Source organism: Anguilla anguilla, chromosome 10 (assembly GCF_013347855.1).
Source record: "Anguilla anguilla isolate fAngAng1 chromosome 10, fAngAng1.pri, whole genome shotgun sequence".
In the NCBI taxonomy this organism is placed as follows: Eukaryota; Metazoa; Chordata; class Actinopteri; order Anguilliformes; family Anguillidae; genus Anguilla; species Anguilla anguilla.
In genome coordinates this window covers 14,966,313-14,988,859 of record NC_049210.1, presented here as the reverse complement: position 1 = coordinate 14,988,859, position 22,547 = coordinate 14,966,313, and the positions used below count along the sequence as shown (strand labels likewise).

General features: G+C 41.4%; 1 protein-coding gene across 5 annotated transcripts in view; it reads right to left on the bottom strand.

Moving 5' to 3' along the window:
• Positions 1–11,761: 11,761 nt before the first annotated feature.
• ggt1a (gamma-glutamyltransferase 1a) overlaps positions 11,762–22,547 on the bottom strand; it is a 63,955-nt gene continuing 53,169 nt past the window's right edge. For 2 of the 5 annotated variants that reach the window (XM_035379369.1, XM_035379368.1), the window contains 12 exons: positions 20,251–20,430; positions 18,795–18,925; positions 18,116–18,205; positions 17,329–17,521; positions 16,892–17,052; positions 16,505–16,654; positions 15,104–15,240; positions 14,433–14,620; positions 14,092–14,219; positions 13,805–13,917; positions 13,519–13,632; positions 13,145–13,291 (listed from right to left, as the gene is read on the bottom strand). In XM_035379369.1, the coding sequence (XP_035235260.1) occupies positions 13,145–13,291; positions 13,519–13,632; positions 13,805–13,917; positions 14,092–14,219; positions 14,433–14,620; positions 15,104–15,240; positions 16,505–16,654; positions 16,892–17,052; positions 17,329–17,521; positions 18,116–18,205; positions 18,795–18,925; positions 20,251–20,426 (1,728 nt within the window). In that variant the 5' untranslated portion in view covers positions 20,427–20,430. The other 3 variants (XM_035379371.1, XM_035379370.1, XM_035379367.1) reach the window with 3 other exon arrangements.

Genomic DNA, 22,547 nt, shown 5'->3' with positions numbered 1-22,547 from the left:
TCATGGTCTTAAATAAAGATCATTATTATTTGAATCAGGTGTTTTAGTGCTAGGCTGGAGCATAAATCTGCACTCATGCTGGCCTTTCTTTGACAGCATTGCACACCTGTTTTAGTAATTCAGAATGTCAACTCTTTTTTTCCCCAGGCCTGGTCATGGTTATTAATTCAAGAGAGAATGTCCCAAGGGTGTTTAAACCTGACTTGAGGAAAGGATACGCATCAGACCAATTAATTATACTGTAAGGACAGCGAATGAAATGATACCGATCTTATTAACAATCCCCCAATAATCACACTGTCCACCCCCTCCCCCTTGTTGGATGCAGTCATTTTAATCAGCAGTTGGGAACCAAGAGATAGAACATTGTGCCTGCCCCACTTAAAAGCTGAAATCTCAATTATTCTGCCTTTGAAAATGCTCTGATGTGATGCCCCCCACCCCCGTGGCATTTCATCAGTCCCATTCCTAGTCTGAAAACAGTGTGCTTAATGTCATGTATTTTTTGGCCAAACCATTTTGACCCCCCCCCCCCCCCCCCCCCCCAACAGTGAGACAGACATTTGACAGACAGACATATGAGTTTTGTCTTGTATCTGAGGTACATGTGGTCACTACATAATAAATACATCTTGTGTGTTTGTTGTTTTTCAGAATAAATATATCTTGTTTGTTTACTGAGTGAGGCTTGGTAATTTGTAATTTTGGTGCAAACGTGCTCTTTATTTCAAGCTTTGAACCATGTCTGCATAGTATATAGTTTTGGAGAAAATGGGGGTTATTTAAGACAAGGTTCTTACTAAAATTCCTACGTTTTAAGTTGGTTATAAGGGGCTAATATTAGCAATTACAGGCCTGAATATTTTTCATTCATAGCAAATTACAGGAACATGTCAAAGATGCACTGTTCACTTAGGACTTAATTAGTTTAGAGACCAGCCAAAAGAAAATTCTCTCATACATCAAAATAACCCTCCCTTATGTCCTAGAATATGAAGTTAAATACAAACAATGGATATGAAGTTAAAGTGCAGACTGTCAGCTTTAATGTCAGGTGATCCTTATAGAAATTACAACCTTTTTTTATACATGGTCTCCCCATTTTAGGGGAGCAGAAGTAATGGGACAGATTAACATAATAATCATAATAAAGTCATTAGACTTAGTACTTGGCTGCAAATCATTTGCATTCTATGACTGCTTGAAGCCAGATGATGGGTAGCTTCCCTGGTTGTGCTCTGCCAGTCCTGTACTGTATCTTCAGTTCCTGTTTGTTTATGGAGCATTTGGCCTCCAGTCTTGTCTTCAGCAAGAGAAATGTATGTTTAGTTGGATTCAGGATGGGTGATTGACTTGGACAGTCAAGAACATTCCACCTTTTGGCCTGGAAAAACTCCTTGGTTGCTTTAGAAATATTTTTGGGGTCATTGTCTTTCTCCAGGATGAAATGTCATCATATGAGTTTTGAGACATTTGGTTGGATCTGAGCAGATAAGATGTTACTGTACACTTCAGAATTCATCCTGCTGCTGCTGTGAACAGTCACATCATCAGTGAAGACTGCTGAGCCAGTTTCAGTGACAGCCATATACGCTCAAGCCATAATGCAACCTCCACCATGTTTCACAGATGACGAGGATCATAAACAGTTTCTGTCTTTCTCCAGACTTTCTTCTTTCCATCATTTTGGTGCAGGTTAATACTCATCTCATATGTCTATAAAGACTTTGTTACAGAACTCTACAGTTTTGTAGTCTACTTTTTTTTTAGCAACCTCTAATTCTGTTCTTGTGGCTTACCTGTGGTTTGTATCTTACAGTGAATCCTCCGAAGTTATGCTAGTGTACTCTTTTCTTTATGGGGGCCTTTGACACATCTGTGCCTACATCCTGGAAAGTGTTATGGATAGGTTTATAAGAAAGGCAGTAATTCCCACATGGATCACCAGATATGGATGCAAATACCCTCAAATGAAAAATGGCAGTCTGCACTTTTAGCCATATTGATTGTTTTATATCAAATCCAATGTGCAGGTGTTAAAGAGCCAAAACAACAAAAATGTGTCACTGTCCCAATACTTTTGTATTTAGTTGTATATAATGCCCTGCTATACTTGCCTGATCATACCATGCATGCATTACAAATTATACCAACCATTAGATTGCCAATACGCATGTACAGCTACCTCATCTAACTTAAATGAGCAGTCTCATTGACGTGATTGAATATTGTTTCCTGCATTCCTCCGAGAGTTGAAAAGTTGGACTCTGTATTTTGTTCTTTTTGGAAATGATTCTAGTATTCGCTAAGAGTGTTAAACCAGCTTGAAGGCAATCTTGTAAAACTGGCACTGTTTGAGTTGGAATGGATCATAATCACAGATCAAAATAAACCCTGAGTGAAGTTGGGACAAATGCCATCACAGGCGCTTCTGATAAGTCAGGTGCGTTCAATTGCTTGCTTAGTGCAGATATAAGTGAGCTTTCAGTATCTAGTTATAATTCTAACCTTTTGATTGCCTTTGGAGTCTGTAATTGGTGTTTGTCAACATGAGTACCAGAGTTGTGCCAATGATAGTCAAGGAAGCCATTATGAGGCTGAGAAATAATTTTTAAAAAAACAGTCCATAGACCAACAGACATAGACCAAATCTTTGGCTAACCAAAATTAACTGTTTGGAATGTCACTAAAAAGAAAGAGGGCACTAGTGAGCTCAGAAATCACAAAGAGCCTGGTAGGTCAAGGATGGCATTACAGTGAATGCAATGAATCTGGCAGCATTTTGTTGAGCTTGAGCTGATAAGAGGTACATCTTAGCAAACTGTAACCCGGCCATCCTGTTTTTGCAGCTAACTAGTCCAGATTTTTGTAGCTAACTATATCTTGTGATGTAGCCTCTATTCATGAAGTCTTTTGTGGACAGTAGTCACTATCACATCCATGCCTGCCTCTTCCTGATCTGTCCGACGGATGTTTCGATTTTTCTTCATTATGGTGAGAATTCTTTGGTCATCAGTTTTAGTGGTCTTCCTGGCCTACCCGGCCCTTTGCAATTATTGAGCTGGCCAGTGCTCTCTTTCTTCTTAATGATGTTTAAACAATTGATTTTGGTGAACCTAAGGTTTGGCCTATGTCTCGACAGTTTTTTTTTTCTCTTTTTTTCAGCCTCATAGTGGCTTCCTTGACTTTCTTTGGTGCAACTCTGGTCCTCATATTGACAAATACCTATAACAGAATCCAAAGGCAATCAAAAGCCCAAAATCAAGACTAGATATGGAAAGCTGCCCCCAGAAAGCATTGTAACACACCTGACTGATCAGAAACACCTGTGAAGCCATTTTTCAAAAGCATTATGGTGTCCTGCAATGGGGGGCTATGTATAAAAAGTGCTGTAATTTCTACTTGCATGTCTGTCTCCCTCTGCAGACAGTCAGGGGATTGGCATCCCTTGGGAAGTCCGTGGGTATGAGGAGGTACACAGGCAAGGGGCTGAGGCCTTCTACACTGGGGAAATAGCAAGAGCCCTAATCCGGGATGTACACTGTACGAGAGGCAGGTCCTGAAGTGACATTATGAAGTTCTGTCACACGAATATGCTCGCTCCCCCTTACTGCTGCCAAGCAAAATAGCACATTAAAATTCAATTTAGCTTTAACTGTCTAGGAAACAGAGTTCATTTTTGGTGACTCACAACAAAATGTTGCACAATACTGTTTACAACATCACAAATCTTCACATAGATCCTCAGTCTCATGATAACTGAGTAAAAAGAACAGCAGTAAATAAAAACATTTTTAGACCGAAAATTCCCTCTCATCATCATTGTCTATTGTTTACCTAATAATTATTTCTTTGTATTCCAAATCATACACCCTTCATCAACACATCCTTGGTGAGTTTTCTACCAGGTCATTGTCCTCCCCATTCATTTTGTCGTTGGAAAATTATCCCTGGAACATCTGAAGTCACACAAAGTTAAATTGACACATGGACAGTTCCACTGGGAGACTACACAATGCCTTCATTCTGAATGTCATGAAAGGTCGGTGTACTGCAGAATGAAGGATTTCCACATGACAGGCTCTTCACCGGTTAATGTGCTATTCTGCCCAGAGTAAAAGGCAGCTACCGTGCCAATCTTATTGAGGCATGACAAATGTTGAGTATCTGATCTGGCAAGTTCTAATAAGGAGTTGAAATGCAATCACCTTTGGCATAAACGACCTGTTGTATGGTTTTATCTCCAGTGAAATACTGCCATTTTGTCTAGAAAATAACATTCATAAAGTACACATTCATAAAAGCTGGATATCTACTCTGTGTATTTAATGAATGTGACCATCCAAGTAAAGTGGTACTCTGCATAAATAATGACTTTTGTTGTAATGCTGCAGGAGCACTCATGGAAAGTAGCTCTCATTTATTTTTGGAGATCTTTAGAGTGCCATCCCAAAATTTCTCAGTTGTTCTCTAAACAAGTCTGACTCCTGCTTTTCCTTGTTTACAGGTTACAACCTCTCCCCGGGCTCCATGGAAGGTAACCAAAAGATCTTGATATATCGCCGCTATATTGAAGCGTCACATTTTGCAAATGGAAAAATACCCATGACCCCAACTGCAATGTTATCGAGGTGAGCTTTCATGGATGGATTACGCACTGTAAGCTGCCTGGCTTTTATCTCCTTATTTTAGTCATCTTATTTATGTTGCAATAAGTTTTAAACTGGCGATAAAAGAGCTGGTTAAAACTGGGATCAATCTGTCCAGCAGACACATCACAACACAGACCGCAAAGTGGAGGATCTGCAGCATTAAGCATTCATCCATGGCACTTGTGCGGGTATTTCACAGTCATCTTCTGTTCCTGCAAGTTTGAAAAGGGGCCCGGGGGCAATAAAGAGAACAGGGTGTTACAGAATTTCTCTTCTTTGGAACCGGCTGCATTAACCCACCGGATACACGCCGCATTATTCAGTGTGCACACAGGGCAGAGGATTTTACTGGGCGTGGGCTGGCTCCCAGCAGCAGTCTTCATGCTCCGCAAGGCAACGAGGACCTTCTGTTTAGCCAAACGACCCAGACAAGGCTTGTGACAGCTGGCTGTGGAATTCATCAAGGAGGGCCTGAGGGGGGCGCCATCACTGTCTCAGAGCTTCATTATTTTCCAATTACAAGTCTCCTGCCACCAAGGGGGAGCCACACTTTAATAAGCCCCTTTATGCAACGTTAACTCATCTGGCAATAAGCCCCTGAGCACATTTGATCTCTTTGTTACTGGTGATATCCGTTAACTTCTTTCTTCCCGCCCTATCAGTTCAAGTCCTCGCAGGTGGCTGCTTTTGAGGGGGTTTACTTAATGATTTCTTACGGCGGCTGGTGTGTGGAGAGGGAAGAGGAGATGAAACATATATTAGTGCAATGATTTTCACTGCCTACTTAAATTTGGCTTTGGGGGTGCTGCTTTCGTACTAGTGTACTCTTCTGTTATTTTGTTAGTGCGATTTTTGACTTGAAATTATGAAAAATCATTTGATAAGCATTCGGAAGTACAGTCACCCTTGGACTTGGTTTTGGGCGCACACAGAAAACCTTTCTCTGGCCTCAGAGGACCTTTGCTGCAGTTGGCTGTGAAGAGCCGTATGCACTAAACACACGTTCTTTCATCAAACTTCTTCCTTTTCTTCCAATTTGGAATGACCAATGGCATTTCTAGGGCAGTCTCGCTGCTTCAACCCCCTCCGGTTGATTGGGTGCGCTGCTGGAGGTTGCTGGTGAAAGAGGAGACATGGGCAAATCCATGATGTTAAACCCACCCTCCCTGGTGATGTTGCAGAAAATGATGTGCTGCTGCTAGACGCATATTAGCATGATCTGGATTCAGCACGAAACATGGGACACGTCTACACCAGAGCAGTATTTCTGAAGGAAGAGCTGGCCAGTTGCCTCCACATGTTATTTTTAACCATGTTATTGCAACTGTAAGTTTTTGCAAAAAAAAAAAAAAAAAACTACACACACTATGCTAAACGCACTATTTGTGTCTTCTGTGTGACAAAATTGAATTTGCTTCATTGTGTCTTGAGCCAGCCTTTTATAATCTCTGTTCTGTACAGAATCTCAAGGTGAGGAAATGATGATGCAGTTTAATAAAAGAGGCAGACCTCATTTTGTGATCTTGTACTTTATTTGTCTTTCCTGTGATACAGGGAGCATCTCAGGTAATAACAGAAGGGTTAGCAGATTGACTCAGAGCAGTGATCAGCAGCAGCTGTACCCATGATTCTTCATATTACAATCTCAATTCTTCCAGGGTCAGTCTCGGGACCACCATTTTGTCAGCTCTGGATGAGGATGGCACAGGGTTTTCTGTCACCAGCACAATCTATACCTTGTGAGTGTGTTACCATACATGGTGTGAAGAATGATTGATGAGGTTACAACGCCACCTTGGAAGGCAGACAAAATATACAAAATTTGACTGCCAATCATTATGGGCAGTATAAAAAGAGCTTCCTCAAATATTGTTTTTAATGTTCTTTTCAGTTTTCAATAAACATCATTTGTAATTTCTTTTCTAAATTTGTGCTTTAACTAATTAGACAACGTGGCATTTCTGTCGTTGGTTCATAGTGTGCATGTAGATATATCTCACTGCCAGTTGCGGTTGGAGTAATCTATGGGAGAAAGCCGGGCTGGGTGTGTCAAATTTTGTCATCTCACCAATTCAACTTGTCTTTGTTCAGCTTGTGTCCCTGAGCATCCTGTTCTCTGCAGCTTTGGCTCCAGGGAGTACTTTCCCAATACAGAGGTCATTCTCAGCAATCAACTGTGAGATTTCTGTGGAAAAGCAGATCACGCCTCTGCTGGTAATTTGACAGGATATTACATCAGCTATGGCTGGGGCACTGCCCTGTTGTTTTTAATCTTTTTGAATCTGGTTCAAGTCATGATACTCTTTTTCACAATTTGGTGTGCCAAATTGTAAACAAAGGCCAATTTCTGCATTGTTAATGCTGCAACATCCTCCAGAAATCTGGGAGTACAGACAAACAAGGGCTCTTTACCAGTGCCTGTGTTGCCAGCATACATTCAGCATTCACTGGTCGGGCTGTACGGTCATTACACCCAGTGTTTGCTATTGCGCAATGTGATGTGATGGCAGCCATGCAGACTAGAAGCTTCTGTCCTGGGTGTCACAATGATCAGCTATGATGGCTTTGGAGGCCTACCATCTATAGGCAGCCCAGGCATGGTCAACGATTCAAAACCACCATAGCACAGCCCTACCAGACAAGTCACCCGCAAGCTGACTGCTCTCTTGTCTGTAAGCTTCCTTTTTTCTTGAATTAAAAAAAAAACAAAACATTATTTTCTAGGTTAGAAGTCCCCTTCTTCCGTGGCTCCTGTTGTGCTTTACTCTAAATCCCTGTCAATGATCCTGGTGTTCGGGGGGTCAGGTGGCAGTATGATCACCACTGCTGTAGCCCTGGTAAGTGCCTGTCCCCAATCCTCAAATTCATACAAAACCTAGCTTCTACCCACAAATCTTTTCCCCAGTGTTACAAAACCACTCTCAGACAGCACAGCTCCTCCATACTTTATTCCCTAAGCAATCATGAACCGTCTGTGGTTTGGGAAAGCTCTGGAAGAAGCCATTTCTTCCGGTGAATTGTTCATAAACACCAAAAATGCAGTGAATATTGAAACCAGATTTGACAAGGCAAAACCCCATCTCATCTTACATTGAAACTTTTGACAGAGTAATGTTGTAAAATCACCAGACTTGCCACTGCAGTGATGGTAGAAATAGTGTGGCTCTGTTTCCTACTCTTCTCATCTTTATAGGCTGTCGTGGATGCACTGAAAGATCTGGGACACAATGCAGAAGACAGGAACGTCTTCCGCGGTGTTGTCAATGCTGTTGTGCCGGTTGTTGAGTCTTCATACTCTTTTCACAATATGAATGTTTTTTTTGTTTTAATGCTATTAAATGAGAGATGCCACGGTGTTTTTCTTTCTGTTGTTGTTATTTCAGTTTTAGTATGTGATTCCAGTTGGCCCAAAAAGTGTTCATGTGCCATGAAAGAAGGCTGAAGTTTTTTTATGATCAATCACCTTTACAGTGGCTGGTATTTGGGGCTTTGTTGTCTAAAACAAGAAAATACGCTTCATGTAAGTCTTACAGTGGCATTGTATTTCCAGGGGCTGTAATATGAACAAGTTAATTTTAAAGCGTTTACTCACAGTTGTACACATAAATATCAATTTTTATATCATGCCATCTCAATTCTCATGTGGTGCAAGGTCTTCACCCCCAAGGACCAGAGAGGTTAAGCTTAGATGGAGCTGCTCTGTGCCTGTTGCACTTCCTCTGCTCAGTTGCATGCTGGAAAATTACTTTAAATAATCAAACTTCAGCTACAATTAGGAAACAACAGAGTTTCAGCTGCATTGCCAAACCTTATTTAATTCAACCTAAATATATGGAAGGCGAATTCCAGCAGATCAATCAGCTGTCATGCATCAGATTTGAGGACAATTAGCCACATTTTCAATAGATCTGGGTTGTCTGGGATAGTTTGTGAAAATGACATGACGACGTTCGTTCTGTCAAAGTGACATTCTGTCATTCTGTTCTAGCAAGTTTAAGTTAGAATTGTGCAAGCATGAATCATTATTAGTCCCAGATATTCAATTAATGCAGGATTCTGCGTTTTTCATGTAAAAAAGAAAATTTGGGATTTGTATTGGTACTGGCCGATAATGCTTAAAACAGAATTAAAACAAAATTTTGGTCAGTACAACAACATGACATACATCTGTCCGATAGGTCACACATTTGATGCACCATCCATGCTGTAAAATCAACGAAAAAGTCATGCTCACAAAGTAGCCTAACTATAGTCATCTGATCCTCTTTGAAGTATTATATTTATTTTATTATTTAGCCAACCTCACAAGCAAAGCTATACAAAAACTATAACTCCCTAGATGCATGCACTCTCAGATTAATAAACTATGGTCTGCTACAATTGAAACAAACACTAAAATATCATCTAATAATGAAAACATAGAAAGAATTCTATTTACTTCAGAGGTGTGGCATTTTGATTTGATATGCTGTGTGATTTTGAAAAATTTGACATGTGTGTATTTGTGTGATATTATACTCTGATTTTCATTGTGATTAAAATGATGGTATTGGAGAGTATTGATTATGGTATACGTCGCTCTGGATAAGAGTGTCTGCCAAATGCCTGTAATGTAATGTAATGAGTGAAATTCCTTGCTGTAGATGCATTTGTCCGTTTGTCTGTTAAGTCTTTTTATGAATCATCATCTTGTTTTGGCTTAGATCCTGTTCAAGGTGGCAAATATGTTCCAAGGCTTCCTGGTGTTCTACATGGAAACCCAGTCCTATATGTTTCAGTGGAATTCATTTTAGACTTTTTTTAGGGACACACCCCCAAGCTAAAAGCGTGTCAGTAATCCTTCTTCCAACCTTTCGAAAGCAAAGCTCATCCCCATTGCAATCAACAGCGCTGTCTTTCTGATGTTTACTCACCTGCATAAAGAGCTTGTTGTTAGCCTGCCAGCAGTACAAAGCATAAACATGCAGCAGTAGCCAGCCTCTGATGCAGAATAATAGGATTAGCAATTACTCATAGCTGAGGCAAAGCTCTTTCCAAGGAAAGTTTCTGCACAGCACCTTCGTTAGTTTTGAAATTTCGGCACGAGCAGCCAGGGACTTGTAGTATTTCTTAGGATTTACTCATACAGAGAAATATTATGCAACCTTGTCTACCCGAGGGCATGGCATCCATCTGTAGGTTTTAGGAAACCCCGCTTTTCCAAACATGAATAGAAACACAGGCCCTCGCTAGAACTTTTAAGACAACATATGATACAGAAGAAAAATGCTTTATATATCAAAACAGATAAAATTCTGACAGTACTTGTACTGTAACACAGAATCGAGGCTTAAGGCTTTTCTAAAGACTATAGCCACCTGCTCAGGCTTTAGCCATGGAAACAAAAACACAACGGAGACTTTGAGACATGGATAGGCAGACTACCAATAAATTATATCTCTATTCATTTGGTAAATGCTGTCTGAAGTTGATACAGATGTAATTCCAGGTAAAAAGAAGTCATTTTAATTTGACACTGTGATAATCCCAAAAGGCAACAACATTGTTCAACCTTCACAAAAGAGAAAAATGATTAAACGGCCCCAGAACACTATAGCACAGCTTTGTTGAAGCATATTTAAGCATGACCCATTATAACAGGGAAGCGAGCAGGAGCACCCTCCTTTCAATAAGGGTCTGCGATATAATGCTGTCTTTGAAACACCTTATTCTCCAAGGAGAACATTCCGCTGACAAAAGTCAGTTTTAATATTTCCTACATTATGCCCCTGCTAGGTGGGTATAGTGCCCCCATCCTTCATTTTAACAGTTTTGAAAAATGATTTTCTCACCTAAATTTACCTTCTACTGTAATTCAAGCTGATTTTTTATTCATTGGTAAAAGATGTGATTTCTTGGCCAGTCCATAATCCTTAAATAACATTGCCAATAAAGTGGGAAGACACGCAAGCTCTTTGCGGTTTTTAAAAACCCAATTAGTTGTTTAGTTCAGCTGTATATTAAAGGTAATCCTGTCACATTTATAGAAGAACAGCTACTGATAATCGGATAATTATGCCAGTTTAGAGCATGACAGACTTTTAAATATGAATTAAATGAATGAATGAATGTTCATGTTCCAGTTGTGCTCAGCATGGCTCATCACACAAGAGATTATTTACACACATTATTGATACTATCTAGTCTGTAGGAAATCAGAGCACTAACTTAGTTAGGAAAATGGCAAGCATTATTGAGCTGAACGGCCTGTTCTCGTTATTATATTATGTTGTATTATTGTAACAAAGAGAAGGAGCATGTGAAGAAAACTGACACATACAATAAGGGTGTATGAGTATGTTTCTGAAAAAAAGTATGTTTGCTGGGTAAACATTTTAATTTAGTTGATTATCCAGTTGCACATGCTGTGTACATTAATAGCAGTGTATACCCCCAAATTAGAAACACTTTTGATATCATAGGATTGACTGAAGCAGCAGGCCCTGAAATAAAGGGTTCAAAATAAATATGAGGCGCACATGAACCGATATCAGTATGAGGATATTTTGGCTCTGTTTCAGATGAGTGTATTCTGATGCGATAAAATAATATGTCTGATTGTACAGGGTAATGGTTTTCAAGTCTCTTGAAAGTGCCGACATACGTATCATGCATTTAAAGTGGAATCCTGCTTTTACATTTGAAATATCACATTTCCTCGGCCGCTCGGTTAAGTTATGGTCACATAAATTATTGCCATGTCTGATCAATACTTCATGAAATATTCAGTGGTTGTGTGGACAGACAGCAGCCAGAGGCATGAGTTCAGTTGTAATGGTTACTTTCTGGATGCCAGCTAGGGGACTCAGTGATGTCCCAAAACCATGATAATATGTATGGCTGCCTGCTTTATGATGGCATAAAATATTTTAAATTATTTTAATTCCTGGGATTAGTAATCAATGTGAAGTATCAGGTTGCACACTGTAGGTATGTTGAAATTTGTGAAACTCAAATGAAGTCATTTTTTTCTAGAAAGCAAAGTCCAATATAACAACAGAAGCACAGTGACAACACTTGATTTTATGAAAGAAAATAATAAAAATGTAAAACAACCAACACAAGACAAATGTTTTATAAAATGTTTAATAACAAGCTAGGCATGAGAACAATGTATAAAAAATATATATGCAAATGTCTTAAAATGTACTATACATTTACCTCTTCAGTCTTACTTGATATTAAACATTAATAAACTATTTTTTAAGTTTGTCTCAGTCTACACATGGCATCATGAAGAAATAGAAAAATATCATTAGATAAAATAGTTTCCCAATGGAACTCACTGGGAGACTGTCGGTGTAAAAGTCACACATATCCCTCAAACCCATAGCTCAACCAAAAAAATCTGTAGATTTCCAGTCCAATCTCATTTTCAATGAGATTTTCATTGAATGTTCAATGAGAAGAGGGAAAAGAGAATTCCGCAGATAGTCTGGTCATAGCTGTGGGGTGAAAATGCATCATCTTGTTTTCTCGGATGAAAACAAAATTGTAAATGAAATCCATAAAAAAAGAAGATAGTAGACCTCGGAATGAAGATAATGAGTCTTGCACTAATCAGCCATGCTATTGCATATGATCACAGATGATAGAGACAAGGCTTCATTTATACCTTTATTTTTCTTCCTTTATTATTTTATTATATGAAAAATGTAACAAATCTGTTGGCCATATTCGAAAGAAAGAAAGAAGACAGTTGACAATCAACCCATATATAAAAAATAGTGGACTGACTGTTAATGTTTCCCCTTTCATCTCTGAATAACCATCTCTGTTTGATTAAAAAACTCTCTCTGTTCACAGTGTCTGTTGAGTACTGATCTCACTTTTCATTTTGTTTTTGTGAATGTATACATACACAATTTATTCCCTGTAATCACCAAGCAGATATTGGGCTGGTGTTGATTGTATGTAATGAAGTAGAAATGATCACACAAAATCTATCACACCTCCCAAGATCTTTTGATATTTCCAGGAAGAAACTGTTGTTGGCAAACATGTCTACAACGTCACCTACAAATATGGTTTCTCATGACTTATAATGATGATGATTTGTCTCTTGATACAAGGCTAGGATTCAAAAATGCCACTCCCGGCCTTGCAATCTCACTTCGTTTTTCAAAAACACAAAATTGATAATAAATAATGCTGACAAAAAAATAACACTTTGAAATAACAATTTCAGTTATGAAAATGAGAGGTATTGAAATGGAAACTGAGTTATTATGTTTAACCCCAGGTGAAGTAAAACAGGCTAAACATGGAGCAAGAGAATGGCTGGCTCTCCTTGAGGAGGCCACAATCAGATCTCCCTCTAAGGCACTTGGGGCATCGCTTATAAAAAGGGGGAATGGTTCTTCCTCTGGCTGTGCTTGTTCATGGCTCTTCCTCGTTGCTCTGTGGCCCCAGATGTGGGGGACTGAGGATGAATGATGCCAATCTCTCAGTGATCAGTACCCTGCTGGATAGCCACCTTTCCTGGGATCAGATTCGGCACAGATATGGTCTCCCTGGCGAACCACGGCCTGGACCACCGACCCTGGGGTCTGGTGCAGCTCTGTCACATGGTTTTTCTGAGCCAGGCCATCCAGCACACTCTGCACACATACCCAAAAAAAATTAAAAAAAAGAATTAAAAAAAACCGTGAAGGGTTTTGTTGGGCAAACTGTGATTGATATAGGTTATTTTTCCCTGTTTGTGGCCCTAGCTTTGGGTTTGATGTCTGAATGCTACAATATCCTGTCGAAGTAACACATAATAATAATAATAATAATAATAATAATAATAATAATAATACTACAGCAGCAACAAGAAGAGGCCAACCTTCTCGAAGTCCTCCTCCACCATAGTCTTGTTGGGGTTGAGCTGGTTGTGGACCCTGGGTTCCGTCACTGCTTTTTTCAGGTCATAGTTGAAGAACAACGAATTGAGAATCACCTGGAGCACAAACGACAGGGCCAGTGCTGGGAGTTGCATTTCCTTCAGGCTCATCGCAAGGCTCAAATGAAAGGGCCAGTGCTGGGAGTTGCATTTCCTTCAGGCTCATTGCAAGGCTCAAATGAAAGGGCCTTGGTGTGTGAGAGAACAGGGGGCACGTTCGCAGGCTTACCAGAGCGGTTGCGGTCGTGATCATGGTGCCCCCAGAGGCTCCCACCACCATCTTCACTTTGTTGTGTTTGTCGAAAATGATGGTTGGACACATGGATGAAAGTGGCCTTTTACCTGAGGAAGAAAATCATTCTTTTAAGACATTGTTCTTTGACACCAATGCAGGGTATGCCAGTGCAAAATTTAGGCACATGCAGATATTTTGGTTGAGTAAAATGATTGTTCCTTCAAAAATAATTTGATATGTGTGTGAGGAAACACATTGGGTCCTCAGAGTGAATGTTTCACCTGGCTGGATGAAGTTGTTTGGTGATGGAGGTACCCCAAATCCATTGGTTATATAGGGAGAACTGAAGTCATCCATCTCATCGTTGAAGATGATCCCAGTCGAACGAGACATAACTTTAGAGCCAAAACTGGGGAAACATAATCAACATGGACTGTAAATTATATTTTAGTTTACGTACCTTGTGGACCAGTGGCTGTCTTGTGCGACCATACAATATTGCTACAACCTTAGCTATTAAAAAGGCACAGCCATCTCATGTCAGCAAAGCTTGTGTTAATGTACCATGTATGACCCCTGCAGGCAAAAGGCAGCCATGGTTTTTGAGAGCCAAAGTCCTTACTACAGGTTAATAGTGCTGGTGGCCGCCACGGCGCTGCCATCTTCTGCTATGACGGACAGGTGGGCCGTTCCGTGGTTGTCAGGGACAAAGTACTCCGGCTCGTAGTAGCTGTCGGGGTGAGTGGTGTCATCAGTGATTTTGCTCCTGATTCTGTCTGCGAAGTAGTCTGAGGTCATGTTGTAAATGAGCTGAAGGGGGAGAGAAGAATAAATCACACAGCATGAACTGGTATTTTTTCCAGCGTTAAATCAACAGCAGAGATGACCTACTGCATCAAAACTTTGTTTGACTTGTTTCTGGTGATTTTTAAAATCATTATATTGTAACTATAGCAGACTTATGACATCCACATCCAAAGGAATCAATGGTGTAATTGAATATTGCTAATTCATGTGGAATATATACAGCAAAAGCTTAATAATCACTTAAGAAATATGAGGAAAACCCGCATTTACAGGCACGTATAGATTTTAAGGGTAATGGTATCCCTATAAGCAGCGCACGGTTGTAAATGGAAAAATAAAAGAAACACACATTGACCCCAGCTCCTTGGCCATTCCCATTGCTATGTCTAAGAGCAGAGACAGGAAGTGGAGTGTAAGGTCATTTTCTCAGGATGTAAACCCCTGTGAGTTGAGAGACTAGCAGCGGGGCAGCAGTGGTGAGCTCACGTCTGTGATGTTAAGAAAGCGAGGGTCACCGAGTCGGCTCCTCTTGGCGTAGGCAAAGCGAAAGGCCTCCACGATGCGGTGATATGTGAGCGTCTTCTTCTCAGAGGTAGAGACACTCATACCCGTGAAGTTGTAGCCTGCAAATAAAAGCTTTGCGAGTCAAAAAAACATGGCGGAAATACTCATCATTTTGATGCCTTGTCAAAGAATATAAAGCCTGTCACATCTCATCATACTGCTACACTAGAGCTGTGCCAGAGAGTGCAGGTGCTCTCTGCACTCAGTGCAGTCTGCAGATTTGAATCTGAAGATACGAGTAGTCTATGGTTTTGATGAATGCTTGGTGAGAACAGCCACTGTAATGAATCTCCAGGATGAGAAACTAGTGGGATTTTAAATGTGCGTTCCTTTTACTCATTTATGGCCAATTAGTGGCAAATCATGCCACTCGGGGTCTGGAGCTTGGTTAATGATGTTCCCCTGCAAGCGGCCTCTGTAAATGGCAAATTAGCTGGATCAGTGTTTCTGTGAGAGACGGGAGGGTGTGTGGAGGGAGTGGGCGGCAGTGCGGCGAGAGGGGCAGACTGCCGAAAACCCCCCTGGACCAGAACGCTTCATCCACAGAACAGTGAGTCGGCTGTTTGAAGGAACACTGCCTGTGCCAGTGCTGACCTGCCAGCAGCCCAGCAAGGCAGTACATAATTGGCCTTATTGTTGCTGAAACCCCTACAGGCTTTGGTCATCAGACTTATCCTAGGGCTGGGGCGATATACCACAACAATAATTATCAAATGCAATAACGGTCTTAGAAACCGTAGTGTAATACCTTTCTTTTCATATTTTTCTCTTTTGTAAACAACCACAGTTCATGCGACCGAGAGAGGTCGTGTATATCAGTAAACTCTAAATCCTAGATACACACCATAGGAGTCAGCTCTCATAGATCACTAAACTACAGCCATCAAATAGTGCCTCCTGCCTCTAACCATACATCACAGGTAGAGCCTTCAGACACCTAGTAATTGAAGTGTGTGATTTACAGACCTCCAACTATGATTTCCCCCTACACTCAGAGAGAATGTAATCCACAGACACTCAGCGACCCCAACCCAAACTCCTGAACCCCTATTGATAAGGGGTTAGGACGGAGTGTAGCACAGTGGGTAAGGAACTGGGCTTGTAACCGAAAGGTCGCAGGTTCGATTCCCGGGTAGAACACTGCTGTTGTACCCTTGAGCAAGGTACTTAACCGAAATTGCTTCAGTATATATCCAGCTGTATAAATGGATACAATGTAAAAAATGCCATGTAAAAGTTGTGTAAGTCGCTCTGGATAAGAGCGTCTGCTAAATGCCTGTAATGTAATAATGTAATGATAAGACACTTAGTGAGGTTCCTTACCATCCACAATGTTGAGTATGAGGGCAAGCACAGGGCCGCTGGAGGGGGCATCTGGAACGTGCACAGTGTACTCTCCCACATTGAGCTTGAGTGGGTTTTCGTTTAGCTGGGGCTCGTAGCCCGCCAGGTCGTCCAGCGTTATAATTCCCCCTGAAACAGGCAAGCATCATACAAAGTTCCTTTCCAAGAAATGTCACAGCAGCAGGAATACGTAGAACTTCAGTTACCATTGCTATTTACAATTAAGAATTGTTCAAATATTATTTGTTGCTACTCAATTTTAACCTTTAAACAAATTGTGCTCCTTCTCTGCGCCGTCTGTCACCAGTGTGAAATAAATAATACAATTTTGACACAAAATAATGATAAGGCAAGGGAGACAATGACCTGCTGCCTGGATTTCCGCCACAATACTGCGAGCCATAGTCCCATTGTAGAAAACATCGGGCCCCTCTGCTGCTATCCTTTGGTAGGTGTCAGCTAGTTTGGGAAATTTTATAATATCATTTTCCTTCAGGAGGTTTTTGTGCATGTCACAAAACACTTCACTGAAATAAAAAAAAAAACAAGAACAGAGAAAATGTCATAAGAATCTCCAGGCTCAAGTCTGTGTGTCTGGGGAATAAGCCATCCCTGAACTGCTTTGACTAGAGACAGTTTTATTTCTCCACATACTGTAACAGCATGTACTTTCAGACAAGGGGTACTGTGTGCAAAAAACACAGTGAACGCTTCACACAAATATGGAATGCATGGAGCACTCTGTTGTAACCTGTACTGGACGCTAACGTGATGCTCAAAGGACCACAGAGTGCTACTTTTACCAAAAGGCCGTATCGCTCAAGATGGCGTCCCGGTTCGAGGCCATGGCTTTGGCCAGTGCTTTGCCGATGGGGAAGCCGTTGCGTGCCAATGCGATGCTGGGCTCAAACAGCTCCGCCCAGGGTAGCCTTCCATGGCGTTTGTGCGCCATCTCATAACCGCGGATCTCCCCGGGAATAGCAATGGACAGCCCACCTACGAGCAGACACAGGGAAAAGGTGTCCAGGTCAGCTCTCTCACTCCAATCATCACATGTCCTAATGTCAGCACTTACATGTTTCATGAACATGTTAAGCATACATTGTATAGCAAGGGACGGTTAATTCTCAAATGGCCGCCATTTTCAGAACAGCCATGTGAGAGACGCTGACTCGGATGAATAGATAAATATTGCATATGGGTATTTAAGTCTTGATTTATTGATTTTCCCCATATCACTTCAATATAACCTGTAAGCTTAACTTTCGGTCATGTAATGACCTGTATAGGCAGGCAACGTCCTAGCCTCTCTCATTGTTTACAATCGGGCTGACATTTCAGTTTCTTAAGCGACTTCCAGAAAATATCTTAGCTGAGCTGCTATGGGCAAATCACCTTTGATCCAAGGTAAAGATCAGAAACAGGGTGGGGACACGGATAGTGCCACATTCACCTTGGAGTGACCAACACATTCCCCCTCCATCCTGCTCTCCTACAATGATCAGTTATCCAGCCTTTCTTTATCTCAGTGGACTCCTCCAAAGAATCCAATTCAATAGCAAAGCCACATTACTGAGAACAGCAAACTACCTTTCCGGGATAGCTGGGTATTATTGCCAAACATATCTTCTGTTGCGTTCATGGGTGCTGTCTCCCTTGCATCGATGGTTTCTACCTTTCCTGGTAGAAATACAAAAATGAAAACAAACAACAAAAAATGTGGGCCGTCTGGGTAGTGTAGAGGTAAAAGCACTCGCCTACCACCGCAGAGTTCAATCCCCGGCAGCGGTACTTCCGGCTTGGTCAGACTTTCCTACGAACACAATTGGCAGTGTTCGCGGGTGGGAAGCCGGTGAGGGTATGAGTCCTGATAGTTGCATTAGCAACTCCTACTGGTTGGTCGGGGTGCCTGTTCATCAGGGAGGGGATCTGGGAGAGACAGCGTGAACCTCCGCACGCGTTACGCTCTCCCAGTGAAACTCCTCGCTGTCAGGTGAAAAGAAGCGGCTGGCGACTCCACATGTATCGGAGGAGGCATGTGGTAGTCTACACCCTCCCCAGACCAACAGAAGGATAGCGCATCAACCAGGACCGTGATACACACGGGGAATTGGTATAACGACTAAACTGGGGAGAAAATGGGAGAAAAATGGCAACAAAAAAAAACAACAAAAAATGTGACTCAATATCAGTACTTTTCCAGTGCACAAACTGATGAAACTGGGGTGGGGTGGGGGTGGAGGGTGAGGGAAGGCGGGGGCAAACCCACCTGTGGATGCATTATAGATGGTGAAGAAGAGCCCCCCTCCGATTCCCATGCTGTGAGCGTTCATGAGCCCTACGCACAGCAGGGCAGCGATAGAGGCATCCACTGCTGAGCCGTTCCTCTTTAGGATGTCCCTGAGAGCACAATCACACACACAGAGGGGCGGCACTGGGGGTGGGTGTGCAGAAAAGTATGAGTCTTTGCGGGTTAGGAGTACAGTGCACGCACTTCCATTATTGCTTCTTTAAGTCTTGAGATCCGTGTCCTAATCTGGTCACTTTTCACAAAAGCTCCCTGTTCTAAGCCGTGACCAGAGAGCCAAAAAGATTTTCTACCTTACAGCAAATTCGGTTTTCATGCTCCTTGGGAGAGCTAGAGGCTGTCCCAAAACCAGGGGTATTCAGATTTTCAAACCAAAAGTTTACAGCTGAAACTGAAACTGAAGAAAATTCACTCAAATTCACTTCTCTACAACTGAAAGGGGGTTTATCATTTGAATTTACCAGAACACTTCCCAATAATAAATGACATGCATCTTTGCTTAGAAATGTTTAATTAATCATTCATGAGGGCATTTGAATGGGTGAAAACACAAAGAGCACAATTTACAGTTTCAGTGCCACCAATTCCATTGACCCAATTTATCAGTGTTGGCTGATAGCATTTGATTTCTGATTGAATGCTTCATGATAATCTCTAGATATTTTTTGACATTCTCGTGTGCTTTTAATTGTTCTTTTAATGAGTGTCAGTGCAGTTTTATGTAAGCTGAAATATTTTTCCCCAAAGCATTGGAGTTTTTAGCGGAGGCTGGAGAGCCCTATGGAGGAACTTTAGAGAAGCCAGGACTTTTTGCTTAAGGTAATTATATTCAGCTTGAGAGCCTCAGAAATAATTAAAATTCAGTTGATTCCATTTTGAATTTCAATAAGAGTTTTGCCTGAGGCACAGTTCCAGATACAAATTTTATTTTAACTGGAGGAGGACATGAAGTGAAAGTCCAGGACCTGCAAGATGCTATATTTTCTAACACTGCAAAATGTTACCTTCAATGAAACACTTTTCTTTTGTTGCTATTTGAGCATACGCCTGCATTTGAGTGTGTGTTCGGTGTACACGTTGGTGAGACGTTGGTGTGTGGGTGTTAGGGTATATGCGTGGGTGTGTGTGGATATATATGTGGGTTTATAAGTACAGTGATCTTCATAATGTTTGGGACAAATTTTTTTTCTTGATTTGGCCATGAGTTTGAATATCTTTAGCCAAGGTGTATGTGAACTTTTGGCCTCAACTGTATGTGTGTGCATGTGTGAGCATGTGTGTGGTCGTGTGGCTATGTGTGTGGGTATTTGAGGGTGTCTGTGTGAGCGTGTGTGGATGCAGGTGGGCATGTGGGTATATGAGTGGGTAGTTGAGGAATTTTGGGTGTGTGTGAAACCACTGGTTTCCCGGCTCTTACCTCCCAATCTCGGAGCATTTCCCTGCATCTGCAGCCACAGCAGCCTTTGAGTAGAAGTGGTCTGATGAAGAAAAGTGGCTCCTCTTATATCCCAATCCAAAAATGAGGCCCACGAAGATACACACCAAAGCCACCAGCAGTACCACCACACCAGCGACGATCGACTTCTTGACCATTTTCCTGCAGAAGGTAATCGACACACCTGAAGGTCATTTCATGTACAAGAAACAGTTTAACACGGCCCGCTTACAGTTTTTTTTTTAGGATGCCCTGCACCCAAAGTATCCAACATCCTGTTGCTGTTGTTCCAAAATTGTGTCAAAACTGTCTGGTTGGTTTTACAAAACTTTTCACAGAAATTAGAGGCTGCAGGCAACCTCAGAGGATTCAAAGCCCCTTTCAACCCAAAAACCTCTCACATTTACTTCTGCCAATAATTTTGTGCTAGTGTGCCACAAAACTTCAGGCTAGAACACTGGCATAAAATTTTACTTGTGATGTGAGAGCCATTTATTGGTGCTAATACTTTCTTTGCACATAATAACATAACATTTCCATGGCACTCAGTTTAATGCATTAACTACTGTAAATTAACTAGGTACTGTAGTTTCTTAGTTAACAGAAAGGCACACTGGGCCAATTACAGTGTGCATAGTTAGAGTTTAAACCTTAGATTTAAACCTCTAGACCACAAATTACATGTATAACTGTAGCAGTAAATCCTTATTTGCCAGATTTGGATAGCTGTTCTAGCTGTAATACAGTTTTGTGGTCATGAGGTTTAAACCTAATCACAGTGCAACTGACCCATTAATTCCTCTTTTGCTGTGACATACAGTATCTACACGGTAAGCAAGAATTTTGGTATACAAAACAACAACTTCTTCCGGCACAGCTAAAAACACATTATGTCACAACACTTATCATTCACTGACTTCAAATGAATGAACTCTACTCCAGTGATTAAAAAAAAATTAATAAAAATAACATCTCCAATCCCACCCAAAATTGGAACATCAAATTTGTGAATGATGTACAAATATGCTCATGCAGGCTCATGCCGCCTGTTGCCGGGTGAGTGACGACAGCTCACGGTTCTCCTCCGAAACATATAGGGTCAATACTGCTTCTTTTCACATTGTAGCCACAAGCTGCTCGAGCACAGAGCGGAGGAGAAGACCCAATCATACTCCCATGCAGAGAGCAGACCACAGGCACCCAGACAGTACAGCAAGGGTTGTGAGCAACTGAACGTTGGTCATCCTCCCATAGCTCTCAGGCACAGCAAAGCCAATTGTGTACTGTCCCTGCAAAGCTGCCAGCCACAGTTGGCAGTGGTAAGGGCCAGATTCAATCAGGTCACTCATGCACTACAAGTAGAGTACTTTTACCAAGTGAGCTACCCAGCAGCCAACATTGATACGTTTGATTTGTATGGTTCATTTCAGATAACTGAATAATTTTTCACTCTTAATATGTATGCTTAGAATGTACCATACAGCCCTGATTAGTTTAACAGGCATGGGCTCTTTCATGATATCGCATTGCAGCACTGCCTGCATTTTATCTGTACTTGGACTGTGCAAGCTTAGGTTATGGCGGCACTCTCCGCCTGAGAGCATATGCTGTACTGCTGTGATGATTACACTGCACTTGTCCTCAGCTCTACTGAAATGCCTGCACAACCTGGCTGCAAAAAGGGAGTGCCTTAATAACAAGTTTCTCTTTTCATATGCTGCTGCTCTCTTCCATAGCGACGCCATGCTGTTCATTTGAATTGCAAAGGAAGTTTCCTGTGCACTCCTCCTCCCAATGCTATGCACAGAAACACAAATGACCATCTGAAGAGCCTACCAATGACCTACTTTCTCTGGTGTATCATCCAAGCCAAATCCAAACTGAATCTATGCCCTTACCTCTTTATATAGATATACACACTGCCCACCTTAGTGCTGCCAGCCAGCCTAAGATGGTCCCTTGACTTGTCTCAGACCATGTCTCAGCACCCCTCCTCGTCTGCAAAATTGTACATAGGCAGTCACTTCAATGTGCAACTGCTATGATTCCATTGAACCTTAAACCTTAACCATCAGAACACAATACAAAGGATGACGATTGACAGTGGCTTAAATGTTCAGAATACAAAAAAATAAAATAAAAATGGAGCAATGAGTCTCTAATGTATTTTAGACATCTAGTTTTTAAGATTATCACCTTTGAGAAAAAGACAATATAATTTGATATGGCCAACCATAGGAATCCTGTCTGTTTCTCTCTCTCTCTTCTTCCTCTCACAG